The sequence below is a fragment of the Lithobates pipiens genome, unplaced genomic scaffold (assembly GCF_037356315.1).
Source record: "Lithobates pipiens isolate NorthernLeopardFrog02 unplaced genomic scaffold, aLitPip1_a1.2 Scaffold_8, whole genome shotgun sequence".
Taxonomy (NCBI): Eukaryota; Metazoa; Chordata; class Amphibia; order Anura; family Ranidae; genus Lithobates; species Lithobates pipiens.
The window spans coordinates 498,944,279-498,965,516 of NW_027507903.1; the positions used below are offsets into that span (position 1 = coordinate 498,944,279).

A 21,238-nucleotide genomic window follows, 5' to 3' on the forward strand; every position below is an offset into this window, starting at 1 on the left:
CAATTCATGTAAATACACAGCAGGTGTTTCTAAGCTGTTAGAAACTGACTGAAAACAACTTCAGTCTTCGCTTTGATCTTTAAGAAAGACTTGCTTCATAAGCTGCTTTACTGCTCGTTAAGAATATGTCCATAGTCTGAACACTGGTGCACAATAACCTGTTGCATCTGTTAATGACTATGTGGCCAACACCAGTACTCATGTTCCCTGAGTGACAGAGTTGACGGGAGAACTGTGCTGGTGTGTGCCAGACCAGTGGAGACCCAGTCAGCTGCATTTAGTGTTGCGAGACCTTCAATTGGGCTTTAGAGAACCATGTCATGTGAGAAATGTGAAGGCCATCATTGCACACCAGTTCTCTATACGTATTAGCCAACTGGCTGCCATGTTTAGAGTGGAAGTAAACCCATCGATTTAAACAGTTAAAAAAAAAAAAAAAAAAAAAGGCATGCCGGGAATGCTAACTGCACATTGGCTGTGCTCTCAGCCAAACTATCAAACCATCTAATGGCTGGTGTCATAACGAATCACATGTGCAGCACCATAGCAGTTGAAGATTAAACAGAGACAAAGATGGCAGCTTCCTTGGCTGAAAACGATAGGGGAGTTTACTTCCACTATAAAGGCCAATTTTACCTTTTCAGGCAGAATTTCACTTATCATAATAACAGAAGTCTTTTCTGCCCAAGCCTTCCCAAGGTGCCCATCTGTCACTCACCTAGTCCATGCAAGCTTTGAAGCTGCACTTGTCTGTTAAAAAAAAAAATTAAAAAAAATAAAATAAAAAAATGTATTCTGAAAACTAACTTCCTGTAGCATCAGGTGACCATCCAGGAAACTTCATACCCACCATGCACTGTCTTACTGCATCAAGGAATAGGGCATGTTTTACTTCTCTGGACCGAATCTCCCTCATTAATATACCGCCTCTTATTTCCAACCACTATTCTACTTCCTCCTTTAAGGCCATACACTGTACTGGATTTCAATGGGCTGTCCTACACGTGGACAAGTAGCTTGTGGGACATTTTGGAGTGTTGCGGTTTGCACTTTTTTTCTTTTACTGCGCGCTTTGCTGCGTTTGTCACACATTTTTTCACACAGCAAAATCTGTGTCCGCTTCTACATTTGGGGTGACATTAACAATTAAAGGTACATAAACTACAACAAGCTAATTTTAGGTGTATAAAGATGGACCTATACTATACATTCTGATTGCACAATTTCTGTACAAACACCTTTAAAGTGGTTGTAAACCCTTACAATCAACTTTGACCTACATGTAAGCCTAGATTAAGGCTTACCTACACGGTTTAGGAGATATTTGCCGAAAGACAGGCACCGCTGTCTACGGCGCACCGCGGTCAGCGGTGATATGCTGCGAGTGACGTCATCGCGGCTTCGCCGAATGACAGCGGCGGAGCAGCGAGACCCACCGAGAAGATGGATGCGCCGGACTACAGGGGACAGCGGTGACTTCGCTGGCTCCTGTGTCAGGTAAGTGACACATAATGGACTACTATGCATAGTAGTCCATTATGCTTTACCTTTGCAGGGAATGAAAGAGGAAGTAAACTCATCAGGGTTTACTTCCTCTTTAACCACTTAAGGACCGAGCCTCTGAAATTTGTTGTTTACACATTAAAAACATTTCTTTTTTGCCAGAAAATTACTTAGAACCTCCAAACATTAAACATTTTTTCCCCCTAACACCCTAGAGAATAAAATGGCGGTCGTTGCTGTACATTCTGCCACACCGTATTTGCGCAGCAGTCTTACAAGCGCACTTTTTTTTGGAAAAAATACACTTTTTTGAATTAAAAAATAAGACAACAGTAAAGTTAGCCCAATTTTTTTTTTTATATTGTGAAAGATAATGTTACATCGAGTAAATTGATACCCAACATTTCACGCTTCAAAATTGCGCCTGTCATGGAATGGTGACAAACTTTTACCCTTAAAAATCTCCATAGGCGACGTTTACAAAATTCTACAGGTTGCAGGTTTTAAGATCAAGAGGAGGTCTAGGGCTAAAATTACTGCTCTCGCTCTACCGATCGCGGCTATGCCTCACTGTTTTCATAAGCAGGTGCTTCTGCACGTGAGCGCATTGGGATGGGGCGCGTTTAAAAAAAAAAAATCTTTATTTTACTTTTTTTTTTTTACACGGTTTTAAAATAATAAAATTGGGTCACTTATTTTTATTACAAGGAATGTAAACATCCCTTGTAATAGAAAAAAAAGCATGACAGGACCTCTTAAATATGAGATCTGGGGTCGAAAACACCTCAGATCTCATATTTACATTAAAATGCAATAAAAAAAATAAAAAAAAAACACATAAAAATGATCATTAAAAAAAGAAAAAGAAGAAAAGAAAAAGGCCCTTTAAGAGCAATGGGCGGAAGTGATGTGTTGATATTGCTTCTGCCCTGTAGTGATATGGAGACGGGTGAGGCCATCTTCCCTTCACTCATGTCCATACCCAGGCAGGGGACAGACACGCTTGCCTCCGCCGCTGCCGATCCGGATCATGGCGGAAGGCACTTGATCGTGGCGTGTGGCCCCTCTCCCGCCGCCGATAAAAATCATCTTGCGGCAAATCTGCAACAATGATATCCTCCTTCAAAGTACCGATGTGTATGGTCGTGAGCTGGTCCGGAAGTGGTTAAGTCAGCCATACAAGCATTGAACTTAAAATGAAAAAAAAAAAAAAGTTGAGGGGGCACTAGTGACAATAATGTGTTACCAAATTAGATAGATTATCTACAGTATCTTACAAAAATAAAAGACTGTTGCAATCTCATACAAATACAATGTATCCAAACACATATCCAATGTGCTCACTAAGACGTCCTACTCAGCGGCCAGCCATGACCTCTTTACTTAAAAAGAAGGTCAAATTGAGCTTAAATTAGGAAGGTCTTGGAGCTTGCTTATATGTTCTTAGGGATATATCAGGAGACTTTCAATGCACCTCTCCACCCTGGTAGCCTATTAAAATGAGAGGGAGGGAACCAATATGGTTTATTTAAAAGCTTAAAATTAAATAACAAAATGCCTGCTTACATATATGGGTGCCATTTCCTGGCATGGAGGATAGCCCGCATACACACTGGAAGAAACCTTCACCGCCCAACTCATGCCTGAGGGTCGGCGTGTGTTTCACTGCCACCTTGAGACAAACCGGAAGCGATGCGACGTTAATGCTTCCGGATAACGTAAAACAAATGTACCTCAAGGTGCTTTCCGGTACTTCCGGGTACCTGGCTTACAGTTTGTCTCAACCCGGCAGTGGAACGCATGCCGACCCTCGAGTTTGTGCCGTTTCCTTCCAGCATGTATGCGGGCTAACCTCAGTGAAGGGGAAAGGCACCCATATATGTAAGCAGGCATTTTGTTTTTCATTTTAAGATTTTAAATAAAAAATATTAGGAGAACAGAAAGACAAGTCTCCTGATATAGCCCTAAGAACATTTAAGCAAGCTCCAAGACCTTACTATTTAAGCACAATTGGACCTTCTTTTTAGGCAATGAGGCCATGACTGTCTGGCAAGTAGGAAAGCTTATTGAGCACATTGGGTGTGTGTTTGCAAGGTGGTGATGTTTTTTTTTCGCAATCTGTCATACTGAAGACACATCACTGAAGATTATATGGACTGTTTAAAGGACTTTTAATTTTAACCTGGTTTACAATTCACATATGATTGATGATTTAGCACTCTTCACTTCAATGTATTTGATGTAAGAGTCTTATTTTTGTAACATACCGTAGATACTCTCTTAGTTGGTAACACATTAGTATCAATAGCACCCCCTAATTTTTTCTCAGTTATTCTACACTTTCAGAGGAGTAGCTTTTTTTTGTTTTATTCATTCACAAAAGAAATTACCGTTTGGCACAATGTTCTTTGTCTTAATTCAAGTATTACTTCAGCAGGTTTTGGCTGAATTTCGATCCATGTATGGGCTAGCTGATCGTACACAAGTCAACTTGTGCACAACTAGCATGTGGGTTTTTCCAGAATAAGGGCCACCAGGCATAGCTGGGGAAGGCTCATTGCTGGCAGAACACAATAGCTCAATGGGAGCGATTTTGCACATTTGTTTAGTTCTAGCCGCTGGTTGAATGGAAAAAAAAAAATTGTATAATGTATGACCTGACTTGAACTTACCAAAACTATATAATAGGAAGGCACACCTATGTAATAGCTCTATAACCAATCAAGCAGACCCTTGCACTACAATTGTACAATCAGATTGTATAGTGTATGGCGAGCGCTACAGACTTACAGGGACACACTTGTCCTGTTATCAAAACTACAGCTCTACTCTGCATCTGATTGTTCAACTTCTGCACACTTTGCCAAATGAACAATCTATACAAGAAGTTACAAAACAATCAGCAGCGGAAAACACTGGGTATGTATTAAGGGAGAAAAGTGCACACTGACCAAGAAAAGTGCACACTGACCAAGACTGCATGCAACTACAGAGGTGGGTGGAAGCAATCTCCTGGAGGGGCAGGACAGGTGCAGGGTGTGCATTAATGAGGTCAGCTCATGAAGTACTTCCTTAGTCTAACAGTTTTCATGTCCCAAAGGACGGATAGCAGAAAGTCATGAGGGAATTTTTCTACACAAGAAACTGGAGGCTGAGGTAAGGCCTACCCTAGAATATAGAAAAGGCTTTTTCTTTTTTGCAACAGTGGTACATTGGGAAGTAGTAATTCAGAAGAAAGAAAAAAAAAAAAAAAAATGTAAAATTTAGGGAAACTTGGCCTTTAACACTCTTGCTTTAATGCTTAGAGTCACTGAACTAGTGTAGATAATGCCAACTTTTAAGAGATTTAGGATCTACATATATTTTACAAGTCAGTGACGCAAAAGGTAATGAAGGCAGGTGGTGAGCAAAACAGACAGATAGCAGTGGCAGACCTATATTTCACTTATGACGGGTTAACTTTTTTTTTAGAACATTTTAGCTCCTTCCTGTACTAAGAAATTACCAACTCTCATGCTGGCCACTTTGCAATCTTTAAAACCAGGTTTTAAATACCCTATATAGCCATAACACCTGACCATCACATCTTTATGAGCTTGTTGGACACCCCAGGCCAAGACTAAGGGTTTAATAAAGAGTTTACCCTGTGTGGCTATAAACAGCATTCACTTTTTTTGGAATAGTTTTGCAAAAGATTTGAGTATTTCTGTAGAAATATGTCCAAATTCAGCCAAAATAGCATTTCTGAGGTCAGGATGAGAAAGCCCCAATTCATCTTAAAAAGGTGTTCAAGTAGGGTTGAGGTCTGAGCTTCATGCAGGTCAGTAAACTTCCTTTAAGGTCTTGTTGCACACTGGCTGTGTAGACATGAAGCATGGGTCTCTGGTGTAGCTTACAGGTGGAGTGCACAGGTGTACCATCCAGCTCCTGCTGCAAGCAGCCTGTGAAAATCTATGAGAGGCTGACAGCTGTTGTGGCTGAACAGTGCACCTAGAGGCATAAACAAACATTTAGGGCAGTATGCGCCCAGGGACAAATGCCAGGCATGCAAGAAGTCCATTGTCTGCCAATTTGTCCCTGGGCGAAAACTGCCCTAAACAAATACAATTAGGTGCACTGTCCAGCCCTGAGCAGCTGCCAGCCTCTCAGAAGTTGCCAGGCTGCCAACAGCAGAGATGGGTCTCTATGCCCTCTGCCTGAAGCTGATCAGAGTCCCACGTAATGGGGCTATATGCCCAGCGTACTTGGAGCCTAAACCAAACTTGGCAAACCACGTCTTTATGCACAGAGGCACAGTCATACTGAAACAGAAGAGGGCCTTAGCTGAAGTTTGGAAGAGGCCAAAAAATGTGCTTTAGAAAGCTGTCTTCTATGAGCTAACATACAATAAATGACCATGTGAAATTCAGCAAAGGAAGAAACCCCTTAATCCAATACAAGAAATAACTCCTTTGGCTTTTGCCCAGCAGTATGGACCACTTTGAGGAATGTAGCCCGCCCTATAAGACTTTCACTGACCGGGAAAAGAGGTTCTCTAACCTCTTTGACGTGAAAGGAAGTTTAAAAACATACCTGAAATAGGAATCCCTCCCAGACCTGTGTTGTGTTGAGGAGCGTGGCTCAAGTCCATGAAATTACTGTTTGAGGTTGGGTTTGCCGTGTGGTTCAAGTGCATGATGTTATTGCGAGGAAAGGCCATCCACGGATACCGTGTTGCCTGGCCCGGGAAACTGTACGAGTTATAAACTGCTCTGTGTTGAAAGGGTGGGAACCGCTGTGGTAAAACAGGAAAGGTGCTAGAGACAGAGTTGGCATTGGTGACTGTGGTGGGGTGAAGGAAACCAGATCCTGGCCCTTTGGCAGTAGTGTGAGGAGAGGGGTTATGAATAGAGGTGGGGGACAGTGCTGGCTGGTCTTGAACAGACAGTTCCTTCTCTATCAAGTCTGCTAAGGCTTTGCGGGTGATATCAAAGGGATCAAAGCCCAAGTCGTCCTCTTGCTGTTTAGAAGAGCCAAAGCCAAATGCTGCTTGCCAGTCCGTAGATGAGGAGACCGGGATTGTTTCTGCATAAACAAAAGGACAACATCAGCAACAAGTCTACTTATGTTTCACCAAATCATTCAATAGCACGTTAAAAAAAAAAACGAAAAAAAAAAAAAAAAAAACGAAAAAAAAAAAAACACACGCAATCACTTCTATATAGCCCTCCTCTAGTGAAGCTCACTATAAATTGAACCTTAATAAATAACACCTTCATTTTGGTGGAGTGGGAGTAAAATGGTAGTGCAGGAAAACCCAGAAAAGGATTAAACGCCAAACCAGGGCAATCGTCTGTGTGCTAGGCACTACAATTTTGGTATGCTTAGGAATTGATCTATAGTAAAGGGAAACCCTGCATTAGCTTGTTTATGTTGTGGCGCCCTCTAAGGATCCAAGTATTACCCTCCACAGTGGTCATAACCCCCAAGAACTACACTTGTGGCAACATGCCAAGGTGAAGGCCTAATGCATGATGGAATGCCCAAAGAAAATATCACAGGCCGACCACACACAGTATGGTCCCAAAGGTAGACACTGATGGTTACTGACCTGGAAATCTTCCAGACAGTGTAGTGTTATATGAACCTTCTCCTAGGAACATTACCAACAAAACTTGTCGGAATACAAATCCTGTACTGTATAAGAGATCCACATTTTTTTTTATGGAATTCCTATTGAAAACTATATGCACTTCCTGCTATGCGAGAGCCTCAAAGTGAGATCTAAAAACATATATATATATAAGACCTTATTCATGAAAAAAACACGTGTGTCTGTTAATAGCATTTAACCAGATCACTACATTTCAATTTCTAAGCAGGCTGAAAGATTTGACTGGTTGCTGCAACAACTAAACCTTGAGTGTTTTTTAAACCCTAAACATATTTTAGCTTAATGTTTCCTTGCATTAGTATAAGAAAAATGTTTAGGCAGTGGTATTGCCGCCTCAGTCCTCACCACCCCCCTGCCTCCCCAAGTCCTCACTTGATCCAGCGCTGTGCTCCTTTGTAGTGACTGTCTACTCTGCTTGCTCTCACAGGCTTTACTGAGGTCATGGGAGCCATTGGCTCACACTACTGTCAGTCAAATCATGTGATGAGGGAGCAGGGCCAAGCAGTGTTGTCTTTGTCTATGGACATGGCTTGCTATGAGAGTATACTGAAAGGAGCGGGGGTCAGGAGCGCCAGTGGGGGATCCGAGAAGAGGAAGCTCGGTGCAGCTATGTGCAATTCCATTGCACAGAGCAGGTAAGTAAATAATGTTTATTTAAAGAAAACCAAAAAACACAAAATCAAAAAAGCGACTTATAATAATTTCTTCCATTATAAGAAACATTAGGCACCTGATGTGAAGAGGCTTTGTGGCTCTGGAGCTGTGGGCCATTCACTTGATGTCTGTGGGGAACTGGGGAATGGAGGGAGTCCACTGGGGATAGGATTTGGGTGTCGGAAGTTGTCCGAGAACAGAGACTGTGATTCTGCCATGGCATCTTCGAAGGGAGACCGCGCGCTGTGATTTGCTGAACTGGTCGGGATGGCTGTGTTGGGTTTGGATAAGCCTGGCGGAGGTGATGGGGTGTCACTTGTTAATATCTAAGGAGGGGGGAAAAAAATAAAATAAAATACACAAAAACAACCAATTGAATCTTATTCAAATAACTGCAGAGGTTACATATAAAGAGTGGGTTTCCACTTGAAGACCTGATTTGTATGAAGTGGTCATTTTAAAGTCCAAGTTCACATTTCACAAACCAATAAATACACATTTTTTTTGCAGGTTAATAACATGCATTTTTTTTTTTTTTTTTTTTACACAGAAGCCTGCAAAGTATCACACCCATGATCAGCAGGTGCAATTTCAGGCTCCTGCACTCTACCTACTCTACCTCTACCTCTGTACAGGCTTGTCAACAGGTAAGCTGGAGGAAGTGTGAATGGACAGAGTGCGCTAATAAGTACACTTGTAGTGGGGGTGCATCAAGGGTGTAGAGGGAGGTTGCTAAACATGATACACCCTAAATACAGGTGTAACATGTTCAGACAGATTGTATAATAAAAAACAGGGATGTTGGCGCTGTTAATAATGCATATAATTGAATATCCATCAAACATGATGAGGGTATAAGAATGAATAAATCTTGATTCACTATAAGGCCTCATGCACACTGGACGTTTTCACAGCAGCTGTTTTTGGCAGTAGACGTGTTTTTCTACAGTCAAACTCTTCATCATGTTATCCTGTGTGTCCATGCACACATAGGCTGTTAGCAGTTTTGGGCAGTAATGTTTTTAAGCAGTAAAAGAACCCCAAAACTAATGGGTTCTGAGAAATGTTTTTCGGCTGTAAAAAACGCTCCAACGCCGATAATCGACGTTCAAAAACGGCACTCGCCAGCATTTAACATTTTTGATCCATTGTAAAGCAAAAAAAAAAAAAAAAACGCTATTGCAAAAACTTTGAAAAAAGTTTAAAAACTCACTGCAAAGCTACTGACGTTTTTATAACATTATTTTAACGTCCAGTGTGCATGAGGCCTCAAACTGTAAACCTTAGATGTGTTAATAATTGTGTTATCCAATTCATAACAAATATAAGGTGCAATTCCCTGAGCAATATGATAAGTGAACAAACACTCTCTCACCACATCAAATATAATGCATCATCATAAAGTTAGCAATGGCCAGTGCTAATAATTGATATTACGTGAATGCCTATTTGCAGGATAAAGTGACAAGTGTGATAATAAATCATAAGAAATAAATAAAAATCTGTGAGTAATACAAACTAAAGAAAATATAAATGTATATCACTGTATGTCAAAGTCCATGAACCAGTCTAAAATACAAAAATAAAGTTCAGTGTCCCATATTCATATTTCCATAAAAGTGTATTGTGCAAATTTCCAAGTATTGCAATTAAAGCTGACCATACATGGTCGAATTTTCTTTTCAAAATTATAAATTTTTTTCTGTAATCCGATAATGTCACCATTGATTTTAGAAATTCGGCCGACCAAGCCTTCAATTTCACCTCATGTTGCTACAGAAAATAATTTTCATGGCTGGGAATCTTTTCTCTCCGTAAATTTTCTTTTCTTGCACATGCGCTTTTTTTTTCTTATTACATTTTTTGCATGATTCTCCCATCATTGATTAGAAAATTGTTTGTTTTTGCCCAAAAATTCTAACCGCCCGATTCCTCAAATTTGATTGCCGCATGAAAATCCGGCGTTGCTGCAGCACACCAATGGTGTGAAACTCATACGAAAATTCTTAGATACGATTTTTGAAAGAAAATTCTTTAGAAATTCGAACTGTGTATGGCCAGCATTAAAGTCCTCTTCTGTGCATCAAATAAAGTGACTTCTTGTGCATCAAAATAAGGTGACTTCATGTGCTCCCCCCTCAAGTATATGCACGCACCAGAAGCATTCACCCCTGGCAGGGGTAAAGAGCGTTTAGTAAACTGTATCTCCAAGCCGGGTGTCTCCAGGGAACGATAAGCTCTCCTACTCTGGAACAGAATGTATGTAAAACTGCATCCACATGTAATCAAAAATGGGCATCCATAGTATAAATCTGGTAAAAAGTATTCATCACAAATTAAAAAGGACTTTTTGTTAAAAAACGGGGCTAACAGACTGCCCCACTGACAAGAATGGCTGAAAGCAACTGGTTCCTGGGCGGAGTCCGTTCCACAGACCAACACAATGAAATCGGAATTTGCTGGAAATGACGTTGACATGTACCAAGCCCTTACACGTTCCGGCACTAGACTTCGACCGAGACGATGCCTCATATGTCTAGTGACGAAATACGTAAGGTGGGACTTGGTACACATCGATGTCAATGTAATTTCCAGCAACCTTCGGTTTCATCGTGTTGGTCTGTGGAATGCACACCATCCAGACCCAGAAACCGGTTGCTTTCAGCCATTTTTGTCAGTGGGGCAGTCTGTTAGCCCCGTTTTTTTTTAAGGAAAAGTCCTTTTTTTCTTCACGATAAACAAATACTTTTTACTGGATTTACGCTATGGATTTTTAAATGTGGATGTCGTTTTACATACATACATACATTCTGTTCCAGAGAAGGAGAGTACCCGGATTGGAGATACAGTTTACTACACGCTCTTGACTGCTGCAGGGGTGGGGACTTCTGGTGAGTGTGTATACTTGTGAGGAAGCATAAGAAGTCACTTTATTTAAAGCACAGAAGAGGACATTAACTTGCAATACTTGGAAACTACCACAAGTCACTTTTATGGAAATATGAATATGGAACAGTAAACTTTTATTATAGACTGGTTCATTGACTTTATTGATATACAGTGATATAGGGCTGAAACGATTAATATTTTTGAGAAAAATTGATAATGAAAATCATAGTCAGCGATTTTCATTATCTATTTAGTTGTTCCGCACCTTCCTCCCTGCCAGACCGTTAGAATCCTGAGCATCTTCCTGTGTACAAGGTGGCAGCACCTTGTGTAACCTCCTGTACCACCCCAGATGAGGCCTGTTGAGACAAAACGCGCCGGGGAGTCTAGCTAATTCCGCTGTTTCTGCCTTTCAAGCGCTGTTTTTATCTTTGGAAATGTGAGTGTAACCTTTATATTTTCTGATTACATTTAATTAATTCCATACGGAATTACGCTATGTGCCCTCCTTTTTCTTTCCATATCTAATGGTTGGGCTGTCTGCCCTATCTGCTGATATCCACTGGTCTGAACACCCCCTGGAGATTGAGCCTTTGCTGTGAGCCTGAACCATCCCTGGTACCTCACAAAAGCCCGATTGACTCATTATGTATACACCTATCCAAGTTCAATCGTTCCGGTAAGCGATTTGTGACTTTGGTGGATCTTCTATCAACGTTCACGAATTATGTGACACTTAGTCTGATGTATTGTTTTTTTTTTCATTTCACTGGACTACTTTTTGGTTGATCACTTAGGACCTACATTGGTCCCCATATTTTCACTTACGGGCATTTATTTTTGTACATTTTATTCAAAAGAATTCTACTCATATTTGAGCGCTGCACTTAACTTTTAAATATTTATCTCTGCATTTTGAATCACTGCTGTGCTGGCTGCTATCTTTGCACTTTTGGACAGCACGGTATACGTTTGTATATTTCACTTTGTTGGTTATGTGAACAGACACTTCCGCGCCTCTCCTCCTAGCTGACGTCAGTTCCCCCCTGCTATTCTCAGCCCCACCCACTGCAGCCTCCAGGGAATACACAGAGAGAGGCTGCGATAGCCGAGCTGTGTCAACACTGAAGTGAGGCGATGTAATACTAACCCTGGGGCAGGTAATATAGAGAACATCTGCACAGAGCCCTTTCACACTGGGGCATTGCAGCAGGCGCTACAAATAGCAAAATGCCCTGAAAGAGCCACTGCTCTTTCTCCAATGTAAAAGCCCCAAGGGATTTCACATTGGAGCGGTGCACTTCCTGCTAGCAGCATCTTTGGATGGCCTCATACCCTGAATGGATGGAGTAATATGACTGGCTTCTACTAAATGTTCCATGGTAATAATATAAAGAAGGAGCGATAACGGGCAAACATGCCCAGTACCATTATAATTTGTTAGGAGAGCTGATTGTTTAGTGCTTTTCTGTGGAATTTTGCTCAATGCAGTAGTTGAAGTGCAGAGCAGTCTGGTGGCTGCAGCCAGGAATACCAATAAAAAGACTTTACGTGCATGGATGATAAAGATTTTGTGATTCAGCCAAATGCAGAGAAACCTATCATAGATATTTAAATTATTGATGCAATTTCATTGACAATGTAGAGAAGTTCTTAATCAACATTAGGGCCATAATAAAGGTAGCCAAAAGCTATGGCTATACAGAATACTCGTCATCAGTAGTAGTACAGTACATTAATTTCTTTGACAAGTGCCCCATGATCCTAAGTATTTCTGGGGGGGAGGGGGAGTGCTCCATCATTGGTGTTCTGGGTGGTGGGTGGAATAGTGCCCCATCATTGGTTTTCCTGGAAGGGGGAGGAATAGTGTCCCATCATTTGTGTTCCCGAGAGGAATAGCGCCACGTCATTGGTGTTAACAGGAGGAATAGACAGACACAACAGGAATATTATATTAGAGTCCTGTCTGAAAATAATGGTTATTCATTATATCTTAACACTGCAGTGAATATTATAAATACTGAAAAAAATGGCATATTACTTTTCTTTTATGATTTTATCCAATTAATGAAAATAATCGTTAGTTGCAGCCCTACAGTGATACACATATATATTCTCTTTAGTTCTTATTACTCAGATTTTTTTTTTTTTTTTTATTATTCATGCTTGCCACTTTATCCTGCAATTAGGTTTTTACTTAAAGAGGAAGTAAAACTCTCCCACTCTGATGCTTCTTTTCATTTAGTCCATTATAATAATCAAACTATAGCTATTGTAATCCAGCCCAAATCGCATATTACTTACTGTTTAAAGAAACTTAAAAAAACTTGTTTCCAGGGGGTAAGGCAGCGCCATCTTAAGTGTTGTTTTCTGAGTCCACAGTGGTGTGTATTTCTGCCCTTACATTGAGCACTTCCCTGTGCTGTTAACCAAGCCTCCTTCTCAATCCAATGTTCCTATGACAACCCTACTTCCCTGTTCATAGCGGACTTGTTTTATTTCAGAGTATTTACTTGTGACGATTGTCTAATGTTCGCCTGTGTCAGTCTTATCAGCTTCAGCTGATAAGACTGCAGTAATGGCCAGGTTTACACTGCATGCAAGGTCACATGATCATATGGGGTGTAGGAGAAAGCTCTTAATGAGTCTACAGCCTCCTGGGATATCAGTGGTGTGCCACAGGAAGTCCTGATAACAGATAGATAAGCACATAAAGAGTGTACCGTAAATCAGGGGAGATCTGGGCATGCTCAGTGATGTCATTTTAAAGAACAAAAAGGATTATAACAATACTAAGCAAGGAGATATCTACAAGCAGTGTTCATTAGGATTTTTTATGCTGATTTACATGGGACAAAGTTGTGGGGGAGAGTTTACAACTACTTTAATATCAATTATTACTACTGGCCATTGCTTACGATATGATGTATCATATTTGATGTGGTGAGTGTTCACTTAAATTGCTCAGGGATTTGTTGTGAATTAGATAATTATTATTAACTCATCTAAGGTTTACAGTTTTATAGTGAAATCTACATGTATTCATTCTTATACCCTCATCGTGTTTGGTGGATATTCAATTATACTCATTATTACAACATACCCATTTTTTATTCTACGTTTTTTTGGACACCACTTGGTGGAGTCTTTCTTGGGGAGGCTGCAGCTATATCTATACCTAAGCTTGGATTTTTAGTTTTATACATGTTTATACATGTTCAGACAGATTAACTTCTCCTTTAACCACTTCAGCCCCAGAAGAACTTACCCCCTCCTGACCAGAGCATTTTTTGAGATTCCCCACTGCTTCGCTTTAACTGACAATTGCGCTTTCGTGCGACGTTGTACCCAAACAAAATTGACGTCCTTTTTTTTTCCCCCCACAAATAGGGCTTTCTTTTGGTGGTATTTGATCTCCCCTGCGGTTTTTATTTTTTGAGCATTAAACAAAAAAAGCGTACATTTAAAAAAAAAAAAAAAAAAAAAAAAAACACATTACCGTATTTATCGGCGTATAACACTTACGTAAGTTTAGGAGGGAATTTTAAAGAAAAAAACTTTTAGGAGGGAAGTTTAAGGAAAACAAAAAAACAAAAACGTACATTTAAATGCCCATTAATGCAGCCTTGTCAGTATCATTGGCAGCCTTGCATTGCAGCCTTGTCAGTCAAATGTTTCCAGCTATTTTCGGCTGAAAACCGCCGATAACGGCAGAGAAGCTGACAATCGGCGGGGGATCGGCCTATAATAACACACACCCACGATTTTCCCCCGACATAAACTGTGTGCTATATGCCAATACAGTATTTTTTACTTTTTGCTATAATAAATATCCCCCAAAAATATATTAAAAAAACTATTTTTTTTTCCTCAGTTTAGGCAGATATGTAGTATTCTACATATTTTTGGGAAAAAATAAAATTGCAATAAGCGTATATTGATTGGCTTGCGCAATAGTGTCTACAAAATAGGGGATAGATTTATAGCATTTTTATTTTTTTCACTAGTAATGGTGGCAATTTGTGATTTTTATCGGAACTGCGGCATTATTGCAGGCACATCGGACAATTTTGAGTTCTCACGTGACTGTTGATCGCGCAAGTTCTCAGTATTCACTGAGCATAAAGTGGTAACTGTCAGTCTCCAGCTTTCTGCTCCTCCAGAGCTCACTGGCGGCATGCTGAAAGGCTAAGCCAGCTGTCAATCAGGCACCTGGGTGAATCCAGATATTGTTGTAGGTATCTCAGAAGAGCAGCAGAGCCTCAACCAGCTCTGTGACATCAGTCGACAGGCTGCTGTCAGCTGAATCTTGGGCTGACTCATAGGGAGTACAGTGATAGCTATACCCCGCCACTCAGTAAAACTATCAACTGTAAATAAAAGGTGAATCCACAGGATGGCATATACTTCATTGGACTTAAAAGAGTATGTTACCCCAACATTTCATATTCCTGATATGTATATGTTGTACCATATACTTGTGTTAAAGTATCCTATTCTCTTTGTATTTCTTCCTTTGTGTGAAATGCCTGGTGATCCTGACTTTCCCCCTGCTTTCCTGTTTCAAACTGGCCTGGATTTATTTGTGTGTCTTTTATATCTGCCTGGAATTTAGCGTAAAAAAATATGGACAGGTTAGTGTGTGATAAATCTCCATTTCAAAATCAGATTTTATTGCCTGGTTGGATAATTACTTTATTCATAACTAAACTGGTAATATCTTTCATAAGTGGGAAGGAATGAACCAATTTTTCAGAACAGAGCATCATGACTCACCTGTTGTAAGTTATCACCGTTTCCTATACTTAATGATTCGGGGGACTTGTCAACAGAACTGAAAAGAAAAGTAGAAGTGAAAAACTTTAAAGCTGGCTTACAAAGAACAAAAAACACGTCTGTTCATAACGGGGAGTGTAAATATTCTCATTATGTCATCATTAATTTGAAAGTGATGTAAACCTTGCAGGAGAATAAAAATGGAGGCTACCATTCACGTTCTCCTTCTGAAAAAGCTATTTGTCTTGAATTACTGACCAGAACAAAAAAAAGGCAGCAAGTGAAGCCTGAAATCCTAATCTGCATGTGTGTCCTTCGAGTCCAGGACTCAAAGTATTGAACTCATAGGATTAGGAGTAAGGACTTCAACTGTAGCCTACAAATGTCTCTTGACAGGTTACCTTTGAACTAGCTGGTAAGAGTGAGGTTTTCTCTGCTGCAATCAGACTGACTTGACAGTTGCAGAAGCAGCAGACTGAGGACCTCATCTGTCACTTAGCTTCCTCCTCCTAATAACATGTTTCTTGCTAGCACATGAGCACTACAGCACAAATGATTGTTTCTTGTGCTGTTTTTTCCTCTCCCAGTCTGAGTTCTGCTAAACAAGGGTTTGCAGGAGTTTGATACCAGGCCAAAAGCAGACACTGCTTCCATGCAAATAAATGCAATGAATTAACAAATACAGAGCTACATTTCATTCCCAATTCTGCTTGGAGTTCTGGTTTAGGGCCTATTCGGACTGCCTGCACGCTAAATTGCAGCCGTTTAGTGTTGAGGCCAAATAATTCAATTATAATTCAATGACCAAAATACCTTTTTTTTTTATTTTTTTCATAGAAAAAGACCACACAGTGGTTGAAAAAGAAAGGTGAATGTCCTTGCATGGCCTAGTCAGAGCCCAGACTTAAATCTCATTGAAAACCTATTGAATGACTTGAAGACCGCAGTCCACAAATGGTCACTATCAGATTTAACTGAACTTGAGCAGAGCGGGCAAATATTGCAAAGTCTAGATGTGCAAATTTAGTAGACATATCTCAACAGACTAAAGGCTGTAATTAAAGCAAGAGGTGGCCCAAGGTAATACAAACATAAGGGGGGTGGATCCTTTTCCAAATCAGTGATTCGGTTTGTTTTTTATATTTTTCTGACATGTTATTTTTTTCCTTGAATGTTATAAAGCTGCATAAAAACAAGAACTATGTGCATCTTCATTTCAGGCCGCAAAGCATCAAAAAGATTATGGTGTTGATTCTTTTCTATACCCACTGCATGGCTAGCCTATAAAAAAAACAGTAAACAGTAAGATCATATGCATCTAATGCAAAATAAAAGACTCCGGTTTACTCACTAAATTCAGATAACAAGCATGCAGTAGACGTTTAGAACATGCAGATAAAATCACTAAAAAAGGAAAAAAAAACACAGAAAACGAAACTGCCTGTAAATCATTTTTCTAAGTGCCACGTAATACAAGCATACACAGATTCACACTGGAAGGTTAAAATGGACCACAGATTGAAAAGGGATGATAATTTGCCATCTTAAAAAGGGAAAAACTGGAGAGGTTTATCATAGTGTGAAAGATTAACCATTTGTCTTAAACTCTTGCTGAAAAATAGCATTGCATTTCCTGTGCCTTCAGCCCCACACCTGCAGTGTGAGAGCATCTAAGGCACTGCTGTCTCCAACTACTGGTCTCACTGGATGTAAGAGGATGTCACTACTGTTCAAGAATCACTTGCTTCATTCATTCTGTGGCTCCTCCTTCTCTCCTACTGTTTCTTTCTAAAACTATACCCCCACCAATCATCAGACCACCAGTCGTCGAGGAGGACAGCCTGACACGTAAAGCAAAGTCCGTCCTCTATCAAGATAGCCACCTCCGCATAGTGGAGGAAACCGTGTAGAACAGGGCATAACAAATCAGTAAATGGTAAAAAAAACTCAGCTGGAGGGGGATCACAGACAATATGGTTGACTAGTCCTTTGTCCTCTGCTTGGATTTTTTTGAAGTACAGCTTTCAGAGTACAGGTCTGCTTTAAAGATGTTTATTCCTGGCGGGAAGGGGGTGTGACCGGTAGCAGATGAGGCAGCAGCAGATGAGGCCACCACCATCAATTGATGGATTGATGGTGGTGGAACCCCCGATAAGGGGCGGATAGAAAAATGGTCATTTAGACTACCCTAAATTAAACACTAAACCATCACTGCAAAAATGTGAAGGGCTGATAATGAGTTAACTGCACCCTAGAGATTGGTCTCATTAAGTGAGGATTGTTCATACTTGCTGGAGCCTGCTTGATATCTCTGAGCATATGGTTTCTTTTCTGATACTCCATATATAGTCTATATAAAGAAAAAAAATTCTACTGGGAGCGCCTGTATTACCCCCATTAGATTGCGGAGGCATAAGTATTTGAAGACTTGGTCTTTTTTTGTACAGGCTCTTGAGGTTCCCTTCAAGTTTTTTTCCTCTTCTTTGTCCTATCAGTGTTATACCTCCCCTTCTTTGGTTATATAGGTAAATAGAATGACAAAAAAAAAAAAAAAAAAGGAAAAGAACAGCCGTTACAGGAGAATACCGGCACCTCAGTGACACTGGCTGCAAAGGAAAAGGGGGCCCAGGCTACGGCTGGAGCCAAATTCGAGAAATTTGCTCATACCCCTCAGAAAATCACCCAATAAATGGGGTACGCAACCACGTATAAAAGCCCAAACCGGACCCCCTCTCCAGAATAAAAAAAAGCCAAGGCCAAGGACAGAAAGACGTTATACCAACAGGCAGCAAGATGGCAGGTTGCCAAGGAGCTGTGGGGGCGTCCTCAGTGCCCCCTACCCTACCATTGAGACTGTCTCTTATAATAATGCAACAGCTTTAAGAGGGAAGAGCCAACTTTAAAGGGTATACTCACTGCTGTAAACGCATGTAAACACTCATTGAACAGTCTAAGCGTACAAATAGGGGATATCAAGGAGTAATTGCTCTTAATGGGCCAGGATGTGAAAAAGATAGGGGAAAGGACTAAAGTCCTAGAGGAAAGGCTGAGTATAGTGGAGGATGAATTTTTTCCCCGAAATTAAAGAGATGAGAATACTCATGGATTTGCAGGCCTTAAAGTTGGATGAACTCGAAAATAGGGCATGTCGGAGCAATGTAAGGGTTGTGGGATTCCCTGAAATGCGTGAAGGCCCTCACCCGGTTAAATTTTTTTTAAAGTGGATCAGGGAAACGTTTGAGGAAAATATTTTTTCTGCCTCATTTTCAATAGTACGAGCCCCTCGGGTACCTGCTAGAGCACCCCCATCTGGTGGACATCCCCAGTCATTTCTGTTGAAACTATTAAGCTACAAGGATAAAGAAACCTTACTTCGAAAAGCCAGAGAGATGGGGAACATCCTATTTAATGGTACTAGGATATCATTTTACCCAGACTACTCTCCAATAGTGCAGAAGCACAGAGCAGAATTTCTTGGGATTAAACACACCCTTCAGAAACATAACATTAAATATGGCCTATTATATCCAGCATGCCTGCGAGTAACTGTAGCTGGGGGTACGCATTTTTTTTTGATACATCAACCAACATGGCAAGATGGTTCGAAGAATACCAAAAGAACTCATAGAACTGCCATGCCCTTAGCATAAAGAGGGATGAACATGTGGGTGGCGGGGGGTATTAAAAGTTTATTGTAGAGATGTATGCTGAAAGCGGTAGTTGTGGGGGGATGTTTTTGATGGGTTTGTTGGTGTTGGGGGAAGGGAGGGAGGGAGGGGGGAAGGGGGTGGATTAATGATAAAATGAAATTACATAAAACACATGGGTGGCACGAGCGGGTGAAATGGGGATGAGAAAGAGGATTGGTCACACATAAAACGCCTGGGGGTAGCCAAGATAGGCAGGTATTAGAGGGGGGGGGAAGGGGATGGGAATGGGGGAGCACATTTCACGTGGTTTATATAAAAAGTCACATGCAAGAGAATGAAGTGGATATAAGGATAACGCACAAAGACACAGAAGAAAATTGGAATGAGGTAACACAAAATAGTTTATTAATGATAATACACTATCCCAAAAAACAAGCATTGGTAAAGGACACAAAAATGAATATAGAAAAGGTGCAAAAGTATAAAATAACATGGTGTGTCTTCCTACTAAGGAGATGGCATAGTCTACTGAGTCCAGCCTCCCAGGTACAATATAGAAACACCTTTGATGCACCCTAATATTCTAACTATAGCCTCTTGGAATGTCAGGGGGCTTAGCACCGGTTAAAAAAATGGCAGTACGCTCTACACTTGAGAAAGGGAGGGTGGATATTGCCCGTTTACAGGAGACCCATTTAACTAGAGATACCAATACAGGTCTTTATGAGAATAGAGATCGGTCTCAATATCATGCAGTTTATTCCTCATACTCCCGAGGGGTGAGCATATTGGCAAGAACAGGGGTGCGTTTTGGTTGTTGTGACAGCAAAGTAGACACTGATGGGCGATACCTGTTTTTACACTGTCAGATAGAAAATCAACCTTATATAACTGCCAATCTGTATATTCCTCCTGCTTTTAAAATGGAGGGTTTTATACAGACTGGCAGAATTTTTGCAAGACAAGGAAGGTATACCTGTTATCGTGATTGGGGACTTCAATGAGGTGCTTGATAAAAGCAAAGATAGATTTCTGCCTGGAAAACAACTGGATGGGGTGAGGGAGGGACGGCTGACTCAATTCATGGAAGAGATGGGAATGTGTGACATTTGGAGAACCCATAATCTGGATCGGTACCAGTATTTCTGTTTTTCCAGCACACATGCAACTATCAAGAATTGATATTGCATTTGGAAATGGGGAAATGTTACAGTTGATCAGAAGTATAGAGTATGCAACCAGGGGAGTATCGGACCATTCACCTTTAATAGTTAGGACCCAGTTCGTGGGCCAAGAACCCATGAGAGAATGGAGTATAAGTCCATTCTGGCTCGAACTAATGGGGGAACCAGGAGAGAGGACATTGACATTAAAGGCATTTGTAACAATAAATGAGGGCTCTACTAAGGCCAGGATTATATGGGATACTCTTAAAGCCCTTCTAAGGGGATTAATAATACAGAAGATTGCAAAGATTAAAAGGAACTCCAGGGAATGGGAGGATAAGGCTGGGAAGGAAGTTATAGAATTTGAAAAACAATATGTAGAAGATCCAAATCCAGAGAAACAAGATAGGTGGCTGAAAAGTCAACAAAAGTATAAAAACATTGTTACTAGGAAAGCTGAAAATAAACTCATTTTCCAGAGCCAATCTGCTTTCGCCAAGGGTGAGTGTGCAGGGTGCATGCTCTCCCGGCTGGCGAAGACAAACACCACCCCTTCAGTGATTGCAGCAATTAGGACTCCTGAGGGGACGATTACCTCTCGGACTCCTGAAATTCTGGATTCTTTTACACAGTACTATACAAAGTTATATAAAGCCAGAGCAGGAGAAAGGACGAGAGAGATGGATCTTTTCTTTGAAGGAATCAATGTACTTGCTCTCTCTGAACAGGAAAAAAGTGAGTTAGATTCCCCTATAACCCTGGAGGAACCCTGTTGCCGGGATGGCAAATCAGAAGTCTCCCGGTCCTGATGGTCTACCCACTGAAAGCTATAGGCGATACAGTGAGGTAATGCTCCCGGAAATGCTTAAGATGTTAGAAGTAGTAGCTGCAGGGGGGAAGTTGCCTATCAATGTCAGGGGCTACAATTATAGTCCTGCAAAAAGAGG

At 40.8% G+C, this 21,238-nt stretch overlaps 1 protein-coding gene across 8 annotated transcripts in view; it reads right to left on the reverse strand.

The window, feature by feature from the left end:
- The window catches only part of CNOT4 (CCR4-NOT transcription complex subunit 4), a 179,390-nt gene that overhangs the window by 36,315 nt on the left and 121,837 nt on the right, over positions 1–21,238 (reverse strand). For all 8 annotated transcript variants that reach the window (XM_077469200.1, XM_077469198.1, XM_077469199.1 and 5 more), the window contains 3 exons: positions 15,476–15,533; positions 7,887–8,136; positions 6,076–6,567 (listed from right to left, as the gene is read on the reverse strand). In XM_077469200.1, the coding sequence (XP_077325326.1) occupies positions 6,076–6,567; positions 7,887–8,136; positions 15,476–15,533 (800 nt within the window). The remainder of the gene's footprint in view (positions 1–6,075; positions 6,568–7,886; positions 8,137–15,475; positions 15,534–21,238) is intronic.